At 39.6% G+C, this 15,573-nt stretch overlaps 4 protein-coding genes across 4 annotated transcripts; 2 read left to right on the top strand and 2 right to left on the bottom strand.

The window, feature by feature from the left end:
- Positions 1-75: 75 nt before the first annotated feature.
- LOC130917842 (coxsackievirus and adenovirus receptor homolog) lies at positions 76-1,237 on the bottom strand. The gene is made up of 2 exons (XM_057839577.1): positions 1,205-1,237; positions 76-960 (listed from the first exon to the last, which is right to left on the bottom strand). Exon 2 carries the CDS (start codon positions 858-860, stop codon positions 105-107), a length of 756 nt encoding a protein of 251 aa, XP_057695560.1. The 5' UTR covers positions 861-960; positions 1,205-1,237; the 3' UTR covers positions 76-104.
- Positions 1,238-3,478: 2,241 nt separating this feature from the next.
- Positions 3,479-5,461, bottom strand: LOC130917844 (coxsackievirus and adenovirus receptor homolog). Its single transcript, XM_057839579.1, has 2 exons — positions 4,786-5,461; positions 3,479-4,317 (listed from the first exon to the last, which is right to left on the bottom strand). Exon 2 carries the CDS (start codon positions 4,239-4,241, stop codon positions 3,585-3,587), a length of 657 nt encoding a protein of 218 aa, XP_057695562.1. The 5' UTR covers positions 4,242-4,317; positions 4,786-5,461; the 3' UTR covers positions 3,479-3,584.
- A 203-nt stretch (positions 5,462-5,664) lies between these two features.
- LOC130917099 (coxsackievirus and adenovirus receptor homolog) lies at positions 5,665-7,163 on the top strand. Its single transcript, XM_057838186.1, has 2 exons — positions 5,665-5,795; positions 6,301-7,163. Exons 1-2 carry the CDS (start codon positions 5,678-5,680, stop codon positions 7,161-7,163), a joined length of 981 nt encoding a protein of 326 aa, XP_057694169.1. The 5' UTR covers positions 5,665-5,677.
- A 4,157-nt stretch (positions 7,164-11,320) lies between these two features.
- LOC130917100 (coxsackievirus and adenovirus receptor homolog) lies at positions 11,321-12,771 on the top strand. Its single transcript, XM_057838187.1, has 2 exons — positions 11,321-11,407; positions 11,880-12,771. Exons 1-2 carry the CDS (start codon positions 11,352-11,354, stop codon positions 12,769-12,771), a joined length of 948 nt encoding a protein of 315 aa, XP_057694170.1. The 5' UTR covers positions 11,321-11,351.
- Positions 12,772-15,573: the final 2,802 nt, after the last annotated feature.

Raw genomic sequence — 15,573 nt, forward strand, 5'->3', positions numbered from 1 at the left:
GAGATTTAAATCAAAATGCCATAGCGGTAAAAGATTTAACATAACAAACAATGTCAACAATTGTGATATCACTTATCGAACAATAACAAATGAACAACATCGAATTATTTTTCTATTTCAGTGTCCTGGGATTGCTCTTTTCGTTTGCGGTAGAGGAATACGGCAAGGACAACTGTGACAATGAAGAGTGTGGTGATAGTGACAACGATTGCAGCGACTGCAGTGGTTGTCAGCAATTGTGGACTGCTCACTGCCAGGGGCAGCGAACAGTCCAGGTGAAGGTCACAGTGTTTGGTGCCCACCATACTTTCCACCGTGCAGCAATAGCTTCCACACTGCCGCTCGGTGATGTTGAAATGCATGGTGGCTCCTGTGAGGTCGACAATGGCCTGTGTAGGCATGACCTGATTTCCACTGGTCTTGGACCAGATGTAATGCAAAGGTGGGGTGCCTTGCAGAGAGCTGCATTTCAGCGTCATACTGTTGTCTTCTTCGTCCACACTGCACAGAGGCTGACTGGGTGCCTCTATGACTGTCAGGTCTAAGATCTTCTTGTCCAGTTCTGGTAACTTCTTCACCAGACATAGGTACATCTCCTTGTCTGACAGACGTACATCTTTGATGGTGAGAGATGCGTCTCCATTTCGGGGATCGGCTGATGTGAAGTGGACCCTCCCCTCCATTGGTTTGTACAAATCGGAATACAAGCGGCCGCCAGTAAACCAAATGATGGGTTGCTCCTCTCGGTCTGCAGATTCGATACTCCACAAGACCTCCGTGTACTGCTGAGAGTCCACGGTGTGAGTGTACGCACAGGGTAACTGGACACTTGACCCCCTGGTGACGTAGTAGTGGTTCATTTCCTTCTGGATTTCCAGAGGGCATGCTGGACAAATGTTGAAAACACTCCCACGAGGACAGATGGCCAAAGGAGGTGCCACATCATCGCCTTGTATACACCTGCAAGTAAAAGACAAAAACATACTGGAATTAATCAAATGCATTTTATGGTTTTTTTCTATCACTATAAAGCATAGACTTCACATCACTAATCATTTTTTCATTAAAAATGTAAAAAACAATGGAAAACAGAATAACACTGACATCAGTTGCATGTATTTTGCCTCGTTACAAGTTTAAATGTTTTTAATCAGTCATCTTAACATTCTAATGTCTCTCAAAAAAAGGAAATAGGATTTCTTACCTGCTTAACTTTAGGAAGGAAGATGCACACCAACGACAGCAACACTTGTCTGCTTCTTTGGCATTTGGTGTACTAATTCATAACGAAAAAACAACTTATATCGGAATGAGAAGCTCAAAGCATTAAAGAGTTCAAAGGGACCTGTCATCATGACGTCACGCTCTTTGTATTGTATAAGTGTAAGCAAAATGAACTATAATACAATGATTAAATTTTATTTTTTCAGTCTCTTTTGTGTTTTTTATTGCAAGTGTAACGGGTACACATTGTATCTGTTGTGGAACGTGGAAACCTCCCCGCTGATTTATTCATGTATCAGACCTTTGGAAGGACGCTAACGGCTGTGCCGTTGGCTCGAGCTTACATGAATAAATCGGCGGGGAGGTTTCCACGTTCCACAACGGATACAATTTGTACCCGTTACTCAAGCAAAATAAATGAAGATAGTACTACCAAAGTATTTGTAATTGCAATCATTTTCTGGGAGAAATTGAGCATTATCTGAAAGAATTGCATGGGTGCCAATACTTTTGGCCAGCACTGTATATAGCAATGGCTGTATTGTGAGATGGTGACCCGGCTGACGTCACATTCGCATTCTTCCTCAATCCAGGAAGTCACTCATTTTCATGGCGCGGGATTCCAAAAATGGAATAAACAAATCAATCGCGTCCACACACATCCAAGTGGTCCATTTCATTCAGGAGCATAAAATACAGCGCGAAATATGATATAAACATGCTTTTTGCTGTCATAGGCACTTTAGGCCTTTTCTGTTACATACAAAACAATGTTAATAAAGTTATACTTTATTTATTTTAATTATTATTATTCAATGATACAATTATATAAGTTTATCGATATTACCTTTTTCTCTTTAACATTAAAAGGAAAAAACATTAAACAGAGGTGTACTTATAATAATAAAAAAATTATGAACAAATGATACTATTTACAGTTGTTGCAGAGAGTTGGGGGGGCGCGAAACATTTACATTTTCCGGGGGGAGGGCGTAACAGAAAATAATGGAGAAGCACTGGCCTAAGACAAGATGGAGGAAATTATGAACAGTTTACATTGAATGGCAGTACTAGCACACAATATTCATGCTTCCACAGAGGTAAAAGAAATTCCAGTAAAAATTCTCTTAAAATTACGGAAATTTATTTGGAATTACGGTATTCAGAGGCAGCTTACAGGTATATGGTTGCAGGTCTGTCTGTACATCTAGGATGCTTTTTATTCTTAGTTGAGTTTGCAGGTTATAGGACACATTAAACGTGGAAACTTTTAAATAATTTATTTTAGTTTTTACTTAACAAAAACATTTGATCGGGAATGCGACGACTTTTTATATCCGCGGTATAATAATAAAATGCCAAACTTTTTATTTCTTACTCATGTTCGGTCAAAAGACAGTTTATGTATAATCCAACACTTAACACATAAACCTTTCAAATCGCTAAATCTGAACAATTTGGAGATTTAAAAAAAAAAAAAAAAAAAAAGTCCCTCAAAAAAAGATAATAAATACATCGAGCTGTTTTTTCAAAGATAGCCCACCCAGTTTTTTTGCTCATCAGTGTCATGTGAGTGAGTGTTGCCTGAGGTTTTCAATAAATTACTTATGAAACTAATGTTTAATTATAACATTATAAAATAAAACAATTAAAAAATAACTACTGATTTGCTGCTGTGTGGGAGTCTGGCCTGTTAGGGGCAGTGTAGCGCACATATTATTAAAGTCAAGATTTGATTTTATTAATTTAACTAATTTTTCTAATATTAGGAGGAATATAAGCTTGAAGTAGTGTTGTATCATCTGTCTTTATAGTTTACTACAGCGTTTGTTTGTAAATATTCTTTATTTGAAGGTGGACCCCTCCATAATTTCTACTGCTACCGAGTTTTATTAATTTTTTTACGTATTTATTCATTTTACATTAACTCATGATCAGTCCAGATCAGTTTTCCATTAGGTGTTGAAATAAAGTTGATGTTTTACTTTACAAAATGTGCTTTTTTTCCCCCCAAGTGTAACCTTTCAGTTTTCTGTCAATTTCTAAATTTATATATGTATTTAAAAAAAAACAACCGACATACTAGAAATAACATAGAACTTGTTTAATAGATTCAAAAGTGAGATTAAAGTGAGATAAAAATCAAAATGCCATTGCGGTAAAAGATTTAACATAACAAAAAATGTCAACAATTTGTTATCAAACATTAACAAATGAACAACATCGAATTATTTTTCCATTTCAATGTCCTGGTGTTGCTCTTTTCGTTTGCGGTAGAGGAATACGGCAAGGACAACTGTGACAATGAAGAGTGTGGTGATAGTGACAACGATTGCAGCGACTGCAGTGGTTGTTAGCAATCATGGACTGCTCACATTGTTGTCCTGGGGCAGCGAACAATCCAGGTGAAGGTCACAGTGTTTGGTGCCCACCATACTTTCCACCGTGCAGCGATAGCTTCCACACTGCCGTTCGGTGATGTTGAAATGCAAGGTGGCTCCTGCGGGGTCAACAATGGCCTGTGTAGGCAAGACCTTATTTCCAGTGGTCTTGGACCAGATGTAATGCAAAGGTGGGGTGCCTTGCAGAGAGCTGCATTTCAGCGTCATACTGTTGTCTTCTTCGTCCACACTGCACAGAGGCTGCCTGGGTGCCTCCATGACTGTCAGGTCTAAGATCTTCTTGTCCAGTTCTGGTAACTTCTTCACCAGAGAGCGGTACATCTCCGTGTCTGACGGACGTACATCTTTGATAATGATAGACGCGTCTCCATTTTGGGGATCGGCTGATGTGAAGTGGACCCTCCCCTCCATTGGTTTGTACAAATCGGAATACAAGCGGCCGCCAGTAAACCAAATGATGGGTTGCTCCTCTCGGTCTGCAGACTCGATACTCCACAAGACCTCCGTGTACGCACAGGGTAGCTGGACACTTGACCCCCTGGCAACGTAGTAGTGGTTCATTTCCTTCTGGAAACGTAGTAGTGGTTCATTTCCTTCTGGATTTCCAGAGGGCATGCTGGACAAATGTTGAGAGACACTCCCAGGAGGACAGAAGGCCAAAGGAAGTGCCACATCATCACCATGTATACACCTGCAAGTAAAAGAAAAAAACATACTGGAATTATTCAAATGTATTTTAGGATTTTTTTCTCTCACTATAAAGCATAGACTTCACATCAGCAATCATGTTTTCATTATAAATGTAAAAAAACAATGGAAAACAGTATAACACAGACATCAGTTAAATGTATTTTACCTCGATACAAGTTTAAATGTTTTCAATCATTCATGTTTACACTTTAAATAAAAACTATACAATTGAGGACAGCAATTTTTCCCCCAAGTGTTAAAATAAATGGAAAACACATAAACACTGCCATCAATAACATGTTTTTTTGCATGATTACAAGTATAAAAGTTATCAGTCATATATGCTTAGACTATCAAATGAAATTAAAAGAAAAAAAGTTAACACTGCACTATTCAGCTTATGTGGAAACATGATCAATACAAAACACAATTCCAATGTCTCTCAAAACAAGTAAATAGGTTTTCTTACTTGCTTATCTTTAGGAAAGAAGATGCACACCAATGACAGCAACACTTGTCTGCTTCTTTGGCATTTGGTGTAGAAATTCATAACGAAAAAAACAACTTATATCGGGAAGAGAAGATCAAAGCATCAAAGAGTTGAAAGGGGCCTGTCATCGTGCCGTCACGCTATTTGTTGACACGCCTCCGCCGCCATTACAGACGGCTTCGGGACGTGTACCGCAACTTCCGCTTTATTTCCGCACTTGTGCTCGCGTTTTCCGGTTCACACGTGCTCTAAATGTCGACACTAGGACGGATAATGGCCTTAATACTCGGCCGAGGACGAACTTTTTTCCCTCAACCGCGGTCTTTTTAAGAATACTCTGCGCATGCGCAGCAACACAGTCGTCCCAAAGCGAGGCAGCTCGTTCGCTGTCCAGCCCTCACAGCAGGGAATTCACAACAGTCTTAACGGAAGCAATTTTTAGAATCGGCCCCCTTACTAATGCAAAGATAAAAATATTTCCCTAGTAAAGAAAGTTTTGAGTTTGTTATGTCGCCCTTTTTTGGATAAATTAGACCATTTACCATGCAACTGCTTAAAAAACATATACAGACCGATTGTCATACATATAGCATTCAAAAGTACGACATTGAGAAAAGTAGTGGCTATGATACAAATAACCTTGTTTTCACGCGATCACTTTGTGCATTCTGTCATATTTCTTCTAAGCGTTTTTGTTTGTCTTTTGCGACTAATTTTTGATACAAGGCCATTATCCGTCCTAGTGTCGACGTTTAGCGCACGTGTAAACCGGAAAACGCAAACACAAGTGCGGAAATAAAGCGGAAGTCGCGGTACACGAAGCCGTCTGTCATGGCGGCGGAGGCGTGTCAACAAAATGCGTGACGTCACGATGACAGGTCCCTTTCAACTCTTTGATGCTTTGATCTTCTCTTTCCGATATAAGTTGTTTTTTCGTGATGAATTACTACACCAAATGCCAAAGAAGCAGACAAGTGTTGCTGTCGTTGGTGAGCATCTTCCTTTCTAAAGATAAGCAAGTAAGAAATCCTATTTACTTGTTTTGAGAGACATTGGAATTGTGGTGTTTTTTGTATTGATCATGTTTCCACATAAGCTGAATAGTGCAGTGTTAACTTTTTTTTCTTTTAATTTCATCTGATAGTCTAAGCATAGATGACTGATAACTTTCATACTTCTAATCATGCAAAAAAACATGTTATTGATGGCAGTGTTTATGTGTTTTCCATTTATTTTAACACTTGGGGAAAAAATGCTGTCCTCAATTGTATGGTTTTTATTTAAAGTGTAAACATGACTGATTGAAAACATTTAAACTTGTATCAAGGTAAAATACATTTAACTGACGTCAGTGTTATTCTGTTTTCCATTGTTTTTTACATTTATAATGAAAACATGACTGCTGATGTGAAGTCTATGCTTTATAGTGATAGTCAAATCTATTTTAGGATTTTTTTTTTCTAATTCCAGTATGTTTTTGTCTTTTACTTGCAGGTGTATGCATGGCGATGATGTGGCACTTCCTTTGGCCTTCTGTCCTCGTGGGAGTGTTTCTCAACATTTGTCCAGCATGCCCTCTGGAAATCCAGAAGGAAATGAACCACTACTACGTCGCCAGGGGGTCAAGTGTCCAGCTACCCTGTGCGTACACTCACACCGTGGACTCTCAGCAGTACACGGAGGTCTTGTGGAGTATCGAGTCTGCAGACCGAGAGGAGCAACCAATCATTTGGTTTACTGGCGGCCGCTTGTATTCCGATTTGTACAAACCAATGGAGGGGAGGGTCCACTTCACATCAGCCGATCCCCAAAATGGAGACGCGTCTATCATCATCAAAGATGTACGTCCGTCAGACACAGAGATGTACCGCTGTCTGGTGAAGAAGTTACCAGAACTGGATAAGAAGATCTTAGACCTGACAGTCATAGAGGCACCCAGTCAGCCTCTGTGCAGTGTGGACGAAGAAGACAACAGTATGACGCTGAAATGCAGCTCTCTGCAAGGCACCCCACCTTTGCATTACATCTGGTCCAAGACCAGCGGAAATAAGGTCTTGCCTACACAGGCCATTGTCGACCCCACAGGAGCCACCTTGCATTTCAACATCACCGAGCGGGAGTGTGGAAGCTATCGCTGCACGGTGGAAAGTATGGTGGGCACCAAACACTGTGACCTTCACCTGGACTGTTCGCTGCCCCTGGCCAACAATGTGAGCAGTCCACAACTGCTGACAACCACTGCAGTTGCTGCAATCGCTGTCACTATCACCACACTCTTCATTGTCACAGTTGTCCTTGCCGTATTCCTCTACCGCAAACGAAAAGAGCAGCACCAGGAAATTGAAATGGAAAAATAATTTGATGTTGTTCATTTGTTAATGTTTGATAACAAATTGTTGACATTGCTTATTATGTTAAATCTTTTACCGCAATGGCATTTTGATTTTTATCTCACTTTTGAATCTATTAAACAAATTCTATGTTATTTCTAGTATGTCGGTTGTGTTTTTTTATACATTTATACAGTACTGTAAATGTAGAAATTGTAGAACTGGCCAAATTGACAGAAAACTGAAAGGTTACACTTGGGGGAAAAAACACATTTTGTAAAGTTAAACATCAACTTTATTTTAACACCTAATGGGAAACTGATCTGGACTGATCATGAGTTAATGTAAAATAAATAAATACGTAAAAAAATAAATAAAACTCGGGAGCAGTAGAAATTATGGAGGGGTCCACCTTCAAATAAAGAATATTTACAAACAAACGCTGTAGTAAACTATAAAGACAGGTAATACCACACTACTTCAAGCTTATATTCCTCCTAATATTAGAAAAATTAGTTAAATTAATAAAATTAAATCTTGACTTTAATAATATGTGCGCTACACTGCCTCTAAGAGGCCAGACTCCCACGCAGCAGCAAATCAGTAGTTATTTTTTAATTGTTTTTTATTGCAATTATTAAACATTAGTTCATAAGTAATTTATTGAAAACCCGAGGCAACACTCACTCACATGACACTCATGAGCAAAAAAATTGGGTGTGCTATCTTTGAAAAAACAGCTAGATGTATTTATTATCTATTTTTGAGGGACTTTTTTTTTTTTTTTAATCTCCAAATTGTTCAGATTTAGCAATTTGAAAGGTTTATGTGTTAAGTGTTGGATTATACACAAACTGTCTTTTGATCATGAGTAAAAAATAAAAAGTTTGGTACTGGCATTTTATTATTATACCGTGGATGTAAAAAGTCGTCGCATTCCCGATCAAATGTATTTGTTAATTAAAAAGTAAAACAAATCATTTAAAAGTTTCCACGTTTCATGTGTCCTATAACCTGCAAACTCAATTAAGAGTAAAAAGCATCCGAGACCTAAAGACAGACCTGCAACCATATAAGCTGCCTCTAAATAATTCCAAATAAATTTCCTTCATTTTAAGAGAATTTTTACTGGAATTTCTTTTACCTCTGTGGAAGCTTGAATATTATGTGCTTGTACTGCCATTCAATGTAAACTGTTCATAATTTCCTCCATCTTGTCTGAGGCCAGTGCTTCTCAATTGTTTTCTGTTACGCCCTCCCCCCGGAAGACGTGTTTCGCGCCCCCCAACTCTCTGCAACAACTGTAAATAGTATCATTTGTTCATAATTTTTTCATTATTATAAGTACACCTCTGCTTATTGTTTTGTCCTTTTAATGTTAAAGAGAAAAAGGTAATATCGATAAATTTATATAATCGTATCATTAAATAATAATAATATAATTAAAATAAATCAAGTATAACTGTATTAACATTGTTTTGTATGTAACAGAAAAGGCCTAAAGTGCCTATGACAGCATGTTTATATCATATTTCATGCGGTATTTTATGCTCCTGAATGAAATGGACCACTTAGATGTGTGTGGACGTGATCGATTTGTTAATTCAATTTTTTGAATCCCGCACCATGAAAATGAGTGACTTCCTGGATTGAGGAAGAATGCGAATGTGACGTCAGCCGGGTCACCATCTCACAATACAGCCATTACTATATACAGTGCTGGCCAAAAGTATTGGCACCCCTGCAATTATGTCAGATAATGCTTAATTTCTCCCAGACAATGATTGCAATTACAAATGCTTTAGTAGTAATAGCTTCATTTATTTTGCTTGCAATTAAAAAACACAAAAGAGACCGATAAAAATTAAATCATTATCATTTTACACAAAACTCCAAAAATGGGTCTGACAAAAGTATTGGCACCCTCAGCCTAATACTTGGTAGCACGACCTTTAGACAAAATAACTGCGAACAACCCCTTCCGGTATTCATGAATGAGATTCTTACAACGTTCTGCTGAAATTTTAGACCATTCTTCTTTGGCCAACTGCTCCAGGTCTCTGAGATTTGAAGGGTGCCTTCTCCAAACTGCCATTTTCAGATATCTCCACACGTGTTCTATGGGATTCAGGTCAGGTCTCATTGCTGGCCACCTTAGAAGTCTCCAGTGCTTTCTCTCAAACCATGTTCTAGTGCTTTTTAAAGTGTGTTTTGGGTCCTTGTCCTGCTGCCGGAACACCGATGACCTCTGAGGGAGACCCAGCTTTCTCACGCTGGGCCCTAATTTATGCTGCAAAATGTGTTGGCAGTCTTCAGACTTCATAAAACCATGTACACGGTCAAGCAGTCCAGTGCCAGAGGCAGCCAAGCAACCCCAAAACATCAGGGAACCTCCGCCATGTTTGACTTTGGGGACCGTGTTCTTTACTTTGAAGGCCTCATCCCCCCCGTAAACTCTATGTTGATGCCTTTTCCCAAAAAGCTCTACTTTTGTCTCATCTGACTAGAGAACATTCTTCCAAAATGTTTTTGGCTTTCTCAGGTATGTTTAGGCAAACTCCAGCCTGGCTTTTTTTTTTTTTGGTCTCTGGGTCAAAAGTGGGGTCTTCCTGAGTATCCTACTATAAAGTCCCTTTTCATTCAGACACCAACGGATAGTACGGGTTGACAATGTTATACTCTCGGACTGCAGGACAATTTGAACTTGTTTGAATGTTAGTCGAGGTTCTTTATCCAACATCCGCACACTCTTTGGTTGAAATCTCTAGTCAATTTTTGTTTCCCGTCCACATCTAGGGAGGTTTGTAACAGTGGGCTTTACACTTATTGATGACACTGCGCACGGTAGACACAGGAACATTCAGGTACCAAAGGTAAGTAAATTCATCCCGTGCCCCAACAAAGACATTATTGTGGTTGAGGGCCATGAACATAAATAATACTTGACTTGCAGTGTTTGTAAGGAATTCAGCATCCACTAATGAAAGTGCTATTATTGTCTATTCATGGATGCTCTCTTGGGGCTGATAGGCTATTAGTGCCATCAGAAGTAAATTTGAAATGCTTAACTTTAGAAAACGTATTTTCTGATGAAACAAATATCAGCCTATATGCATGCGACAAACAGGTAATAGACTCCTAGGATCTTAAATTTTTTATTTTGTGCACAATTGTTTTGTGTTTTTTTGAAAATGACATTGATAATCTTGAACATTTGTTTTTTTTCAGTGTGATATAGTGCAATTGTTCTGGAGGGATATGCAGAGCTGGTTTCAGTCCAAACAAATTGATCTTTCAAAGTGGACAGTGGATCCAATTAAGTTTGAAATGTTTGGCACAAATAAATATTTGTTTATGTGATCAATGTGATTTGTAATACTTGTTTTTTTCTTCACAAATGCAGATACTTTCAAAGAAAATCTTGTTTTGAACATCGGATGAATGAGTTTCTTCTTGGGTATAGGTCTCTGAAGCTGTTTAATAAGAAAAAAATCCCTTGATTTGGAGTCAGATTGAGAGATTTGACATTTCTTTGAAAAGCCCCGTGATCGTAAGAGAGTGGGTGCGTAGGTGTATGTGTGTGTTGGGGTGGCTGAATGCAAACATAAAAATATTTCGCTAGTAAAATTTTGAGTTTGTTATGTCGCCCTCTTTTGGTTAAATTAGACCATGACCATGCAACTGCTTAAAAAATATACATACTGATTGTCATAGATATAGAATTCAAAAGTACGACATTGTGCAAAGTAATGGCTATAATACAAATAACTTTGACTTGGAGTTTTCATGCGATCACATTGTGCATTCTGTCATGTTTCTTCTAAGCGTTTTTGTTTGTCTGTTGGAGGTGTGTGTGGTGTAAACAGGAAAACCCATGGCCCTGATGTCTATACTAGGACAGATAATTTTCTCCAGGGTATTTTGCGACTAATTTTTGATACCTGTCCACACTTCAAGTTTAAGGTGCGTTTAATTACACTTTTAAGGCCATTATCCGTCCTAGTGTCGACATTTAGAGCACGTGTAAACCGGAAAACGCGAGCACAAGTGCGGAAATAAAGCGGAAGTTGCGGTACACGAAGCCGTCTGTCATGGCGGCGGAGGCGTGTCAACAAATAGCGTGACGTCACGATGACAGGCCCCTTTCAACTCTTTGATGCTTTGATCTTCTCTTCCCGATATAAGTGTTTTTTTCGTTATGAATTTCTACACCAAATGCCAAAGAAGCAGACAAGTCGTTGGTGTGCATCTTCTTTCCTAAAGATAAGCAAGTAAGAAAACCTATTTACTTGTTTTGAGAGACATTGGAATTGTGTTTTGTATTGATCATGTTTCCACATAAGCTGAATAGTGCAGTGTTAACTTTTTTTTCTTTTAATTTCATTTGATAGTCTAAGCATAGATGACTGATAACTTTTATACTTGTAATCATGCAAAAAAAACATGTTATTGATGGCAGTGTTTATGTGTTTTCCATTTATTTTAACACTTGGGGGGGGGAAATGCTGTCCTCAATTGTGTAGTTTTTATTTAAAGTGTAAACATGAATGATTGAAAACATTTAAACTTGTATCGAGGTAAAATACATTTAACTGATGTCAATGTCAGTACTGTTTTCCATTGTTTTTTTACATTTATAATGAAAACATGATTGCTGATGTGAAGTCTATGCTTTATAGTGAGAGAAAAAAATCCTAAAATACATTTCAATAATTCCAGTATGTTTTTTTCTTTTACTTGCAGGTGTATACATGGTGATGATGTGGCACTTCCTTTGGCCTTCTGTCCTCCTGGGAGTGTCTCTCAACATTTGTCCAGCATGCCCTCTGGAAATCCAGAAGGAAATGAACCACTACTACGTTTCCAGAAGGAAATGAACCACTACTACGTTGCCAGGGGGTCAAGTGTCCAGCTACCCTGTGCGTACACTCACACCGTGGACTCTCAGCAGTACACGGAGGTCTTGTGGAGTATCGAGTCTGCAGACCGAGAGGAGCAACCCATCATTTGGTTTACTGGCGGCCGCTTGTATTCCGATTTGTACAAACCAATGGAGGGGAGGGTCCACTTCACATCAGCCGATCCCCAAAATGGAGACGCGTCTATCATTATCAAAGATGTACGTCCGTCAGACACGGAGATGTACCGCTCTCTGGTGAAGAAGTTACCAGAACTGGACAAGAAGATCTTAGACCTGACAGTCATGGAGGCACCCAGGCAGCCTCTGTGCAGTGTGGACGAAGAAGACAACAGTATGACGCTGAAATGCAGCTCTCTGCAAGGCACCCCACCTTTGCATTACATCTGGTCCAAGACCAGCGGAAATAAGGTCTTGCCTACACAGGCCATTGTCGACCCCACAGGAGCCACCTTGCATTTCAACATCACCGAGCGGGAGTGTGGAAGCTACCGCTGCACGGTGGAAAGTATGGTGGGCACCAAACACTGTGACCTTCACCTGGACTGTTCACTGCCCCTGGCCAACAATGTGAGCAGTCCACGATTGCTGACAACCACGGCAGTTGCTGCAATCGTTGTCACTATCACCACACTCTTCATTGTCACAGTTGTCCTTGCCGTATTCCTCTACCGCAAACGAAAAGAACAATCCCAGGACATTGAATTAGAAAAATAGTTCTATGTTTTTCATTTGTTAATGTTCGATAAGTGATTATCACAATTGTTGACATTGTTTGTTATGTTAAATCTTTTACCGCTATGGCATTTTGATTAAAATCTCACTTTACTCATGTGTTGAATCTATTAAACAAGTTCTATGTTATTTCTAGTACGTCAGTTGTCTTTTTCATACACTTCACACACTACATTTTACACACTACAAAACTAAAAGGTTACACTTGGGCAAAAAAGCACATTTTGTAAAGTAAAACATACACTTCATTTTAACACCTAATGGAAAACTGATCTTGATCCTGACTGATCATGAGTTACTGTAAAATAAATAAATACAGAAAAAAAAAAACTCGCGAGCAGTAGAAATTATGGAGTTCACCTTCAAATAAAACATATTTACAAACAAACACTGTAGTAAACCATAAAGACAGGTGATACAACACTACTTCTAAGCTTATATTCCTTCTATGTGAAAAACTAGTTTAATTATTCAAATGAAATCTTGACTCTAATAATTTCGAAACACCAGCAAGTTTCAGAAGTTCAGAGATGAGCTCGCTCTCGAAATTTGCACCCTGGTCAGAATGAATGCGTTCAGGGAATCCATACACACAAAAGACATGGTCCCACAATTTTTTTGCTATTTGTTTTGCAGTTTGATTTGAGCATGGGAATGCATGGGCAAGCTTGGTAAAATGGTCGGTGACAAAGAGAACATCCACTGACTTTTTGTGGTTGTCTTCAGCACTCCAGAAATCCAAACACACTAACTCCATGGGAGCAGAAGTCCTAATGCTTTCGAGTGGAGCTCGGGCTGAAGGCTCTGGTGTCTTGGCTAAAATGCACCTCGAACTACACTTGACATATTCTTTCACATCAGCTTCTAACTTGGGCCAGAAGAACCGCTGTCTTGCTAGGTTCCATGTCCTTGCTTTTCCTTGGTGTCCCACAACATCATGAATGCTATGCAGTGCTTTCTCTTTCAAACTTTCAGGCAAGACATATTGATGTCTCCTCCTCTTGCTAACGGGGTCTTTTGTGACACAATAAAGAAAACCGTTTTGAACTGTGAGTCTATCCCACTGTTTGACCAACACTAATGCTTTCCTATTCAACTTTGCTTTTTCACGTCCTGACGGACGCTTCTTGCCGATAACAAATGGCATGACAACAGAAATAACAGGATCAAGCTCTTGACTACGCTGAAGTTGTTCAAGTGTCAATGTGGAAAGAGTTTCTTGTCCTGGCATCAACTGATCTTGGACAGATTGAATTAACTCCACAGCTCCTGTCTGGATTGCATCTTCACACTGATGGCATCAACTGATCTTGGACAGATTGAATTAACTCCACAGCTCCTGTCTGGATTGCATCTTCACACTGATTTTTAGCATTCATGAGAGCTTTAATGGACTCAGCATCCCAACAGCACTTGACGAAATCTTGTGCCGAGGTGGAACTGTGTTGGACTGTTCTTTTCAACTTGTGACATTGAACTTTCAGTCGGAATGCATCTTGGATACCCTCTTGAGTCAAACTCTCAGCTTCAGCAAGGAGGTGGCTGTATTGCTCTGTTATTAGCCGACGGCTGACTGAAAGGGTCCCTGCTAAGTGCATTTGCGACGATGTTCTTGGTGCCTGGTATGTGTTTCAAGTCAAAGGTGTAAGGGGGCAAGATGTGACACCCAACGCTGCTCACATGCGTCCAACTTTGGCTTTGTCATTATGTAAGTTAGAGGGTTATTGTCGGTCCATACTGTGAATGGATGACCTCTTAACCAATGACTGAATTTCTCACAAATACTCCACTTCAAAGCCAAGAACTCGAGTCTGTGAGCTGGATATTTCTTCTGGGAGTTACTCAGTGTCTTACTTGCAAAAGCAATTGGGCGCGCTTTTACTTCACCCACTGGTACTTGAGATAAAACTGCTCCAAGCCCATCTAGTGATGCATCGACAGAAAGAATAAGCGGCAGCGAAAAATCTGGATGTGAGAGAACAGCAGAGTTCAAGAGACTTTCTTTCAATGAACAGAAGGCTTCTTGACAATCATCTGTCCAATCAGAGGGCTTAAGCTTCCTGTACGAGCCAGTGTTGGAACTGATTTTGACTTTGCCGCGCCTCTTCTGAACAGCTGTGAGGGCAAATAAGGGCTTGCCCAAAGAGGAGCAATCTGTGATGAAATGTTGGTACCAGGGGTCGCGTTAACCGAATATTTTCCGTCGTTGACCGATTTTTTAAAACGGTGACGGAAAAAACTGAAGTCCACCTGTCATTTTGACAGGTTGCAATTCACACCCCAGACCACAGGGTGGCGAGTGAGCATATTAATTAGCTATTGTCTCTCTTGATGCATGAAGTCGTTGGCCTTACTCTGAAAAATGTCAAGGCAACTGAGTGTCCGAAGTTTCTTCAAAAAGCCCCAAAACGACAATGGTGTTGATAAAAGAGGTGAAAAAACAGGGACTGCACAAGCGGGCACGCAATTTAAGTCCATGCGCACCAGGAGGAAGGTGTAAGACTCCGTTCAGGCCACAGCAGGTGAACTGTTAATTTAATTGTTCCATAATGTAGCCTACCTACTGGGGCCACAGTCAGCTGTTTTTGTCACTGCGGAGAAAAAGTTACATATTCATCTGCTTGATGTGTGATGGCACGGTGTGGATTCTCTGTTAAGCTTGTTCGGACAGAATATTAATTTAAAATGAATGAAAACTAAATACTATTGAATATGTTGAAGCGGTATGCAATGTTAAGAGTCTTGTTAGCTCGAATTGCTGTGTCCAGCTGCTGTAGCACTGCT

Source organism: Corythoichthys intestinalis, chromosome 6 (genome assembly GCF_030265065.1).
Source record: "Corythoichthys intestinalis isolate RoL2023-P3 chromosome 6, ASM3026506v1, whole genome shotgun sequence".
Taxonomy (NCBI): Eukaryota; Metazoa; Chordata; class Actinopteri; order Syngnathiformes; family Syngnathidae; genus Corythoichthys; species Corythoichthys intestinalis.

What these genes read in the sequence shown, in the direction of transcription:
- LOC130917842 (XM_057839577.1), bottom strand. Translation starts at nt 860, where the DNA reads ATGAACCACTACTACGTCACCAGGGGGTCAAGTGTCCAGTTACCCTGT.
- LOC130917844 (XM_057839579.1), bottom strand. Translation starts at nt 4,241, where the DNA reads ATGCCCTCTGGAAATCCAGAAGGAAATGAACCACTACTACGTTTCCAG.
- LOC130917099 (XM_057838186.1), top strand. Translation starts at nt 5,678, where the DNA reads ATGACAGGTCCCTTTCAACTCTTTGATGCTTTGATCTTCTCTTTCCGA. An exon ending in GACAAGTGTTGCTGTCGTTG is followed by an intron (nt 5,796 to 6,300) that starts GTGAGCATCTTC and finishes TTTTACTTGCAG; the next exon opens with GTGTATGCATGGCGATGATG.
- LOC130917100 (XM_057838187.1), top strand. Translation starts at nt 11,352, where the DNA reads ATGCCAAAGAAGCAGACAAGTCGTTGGTGTGCATCTTCTTTCCTAAAG. An exon ending in TCTTTCCTAAAGATAAGCAA is followed by an intron (nt 11,408 to 11,879) that starts GTAAGAAAACCT and finishes TTTTACTTGCAG; the next exon opens with GTGTATACATGGTGATGATG.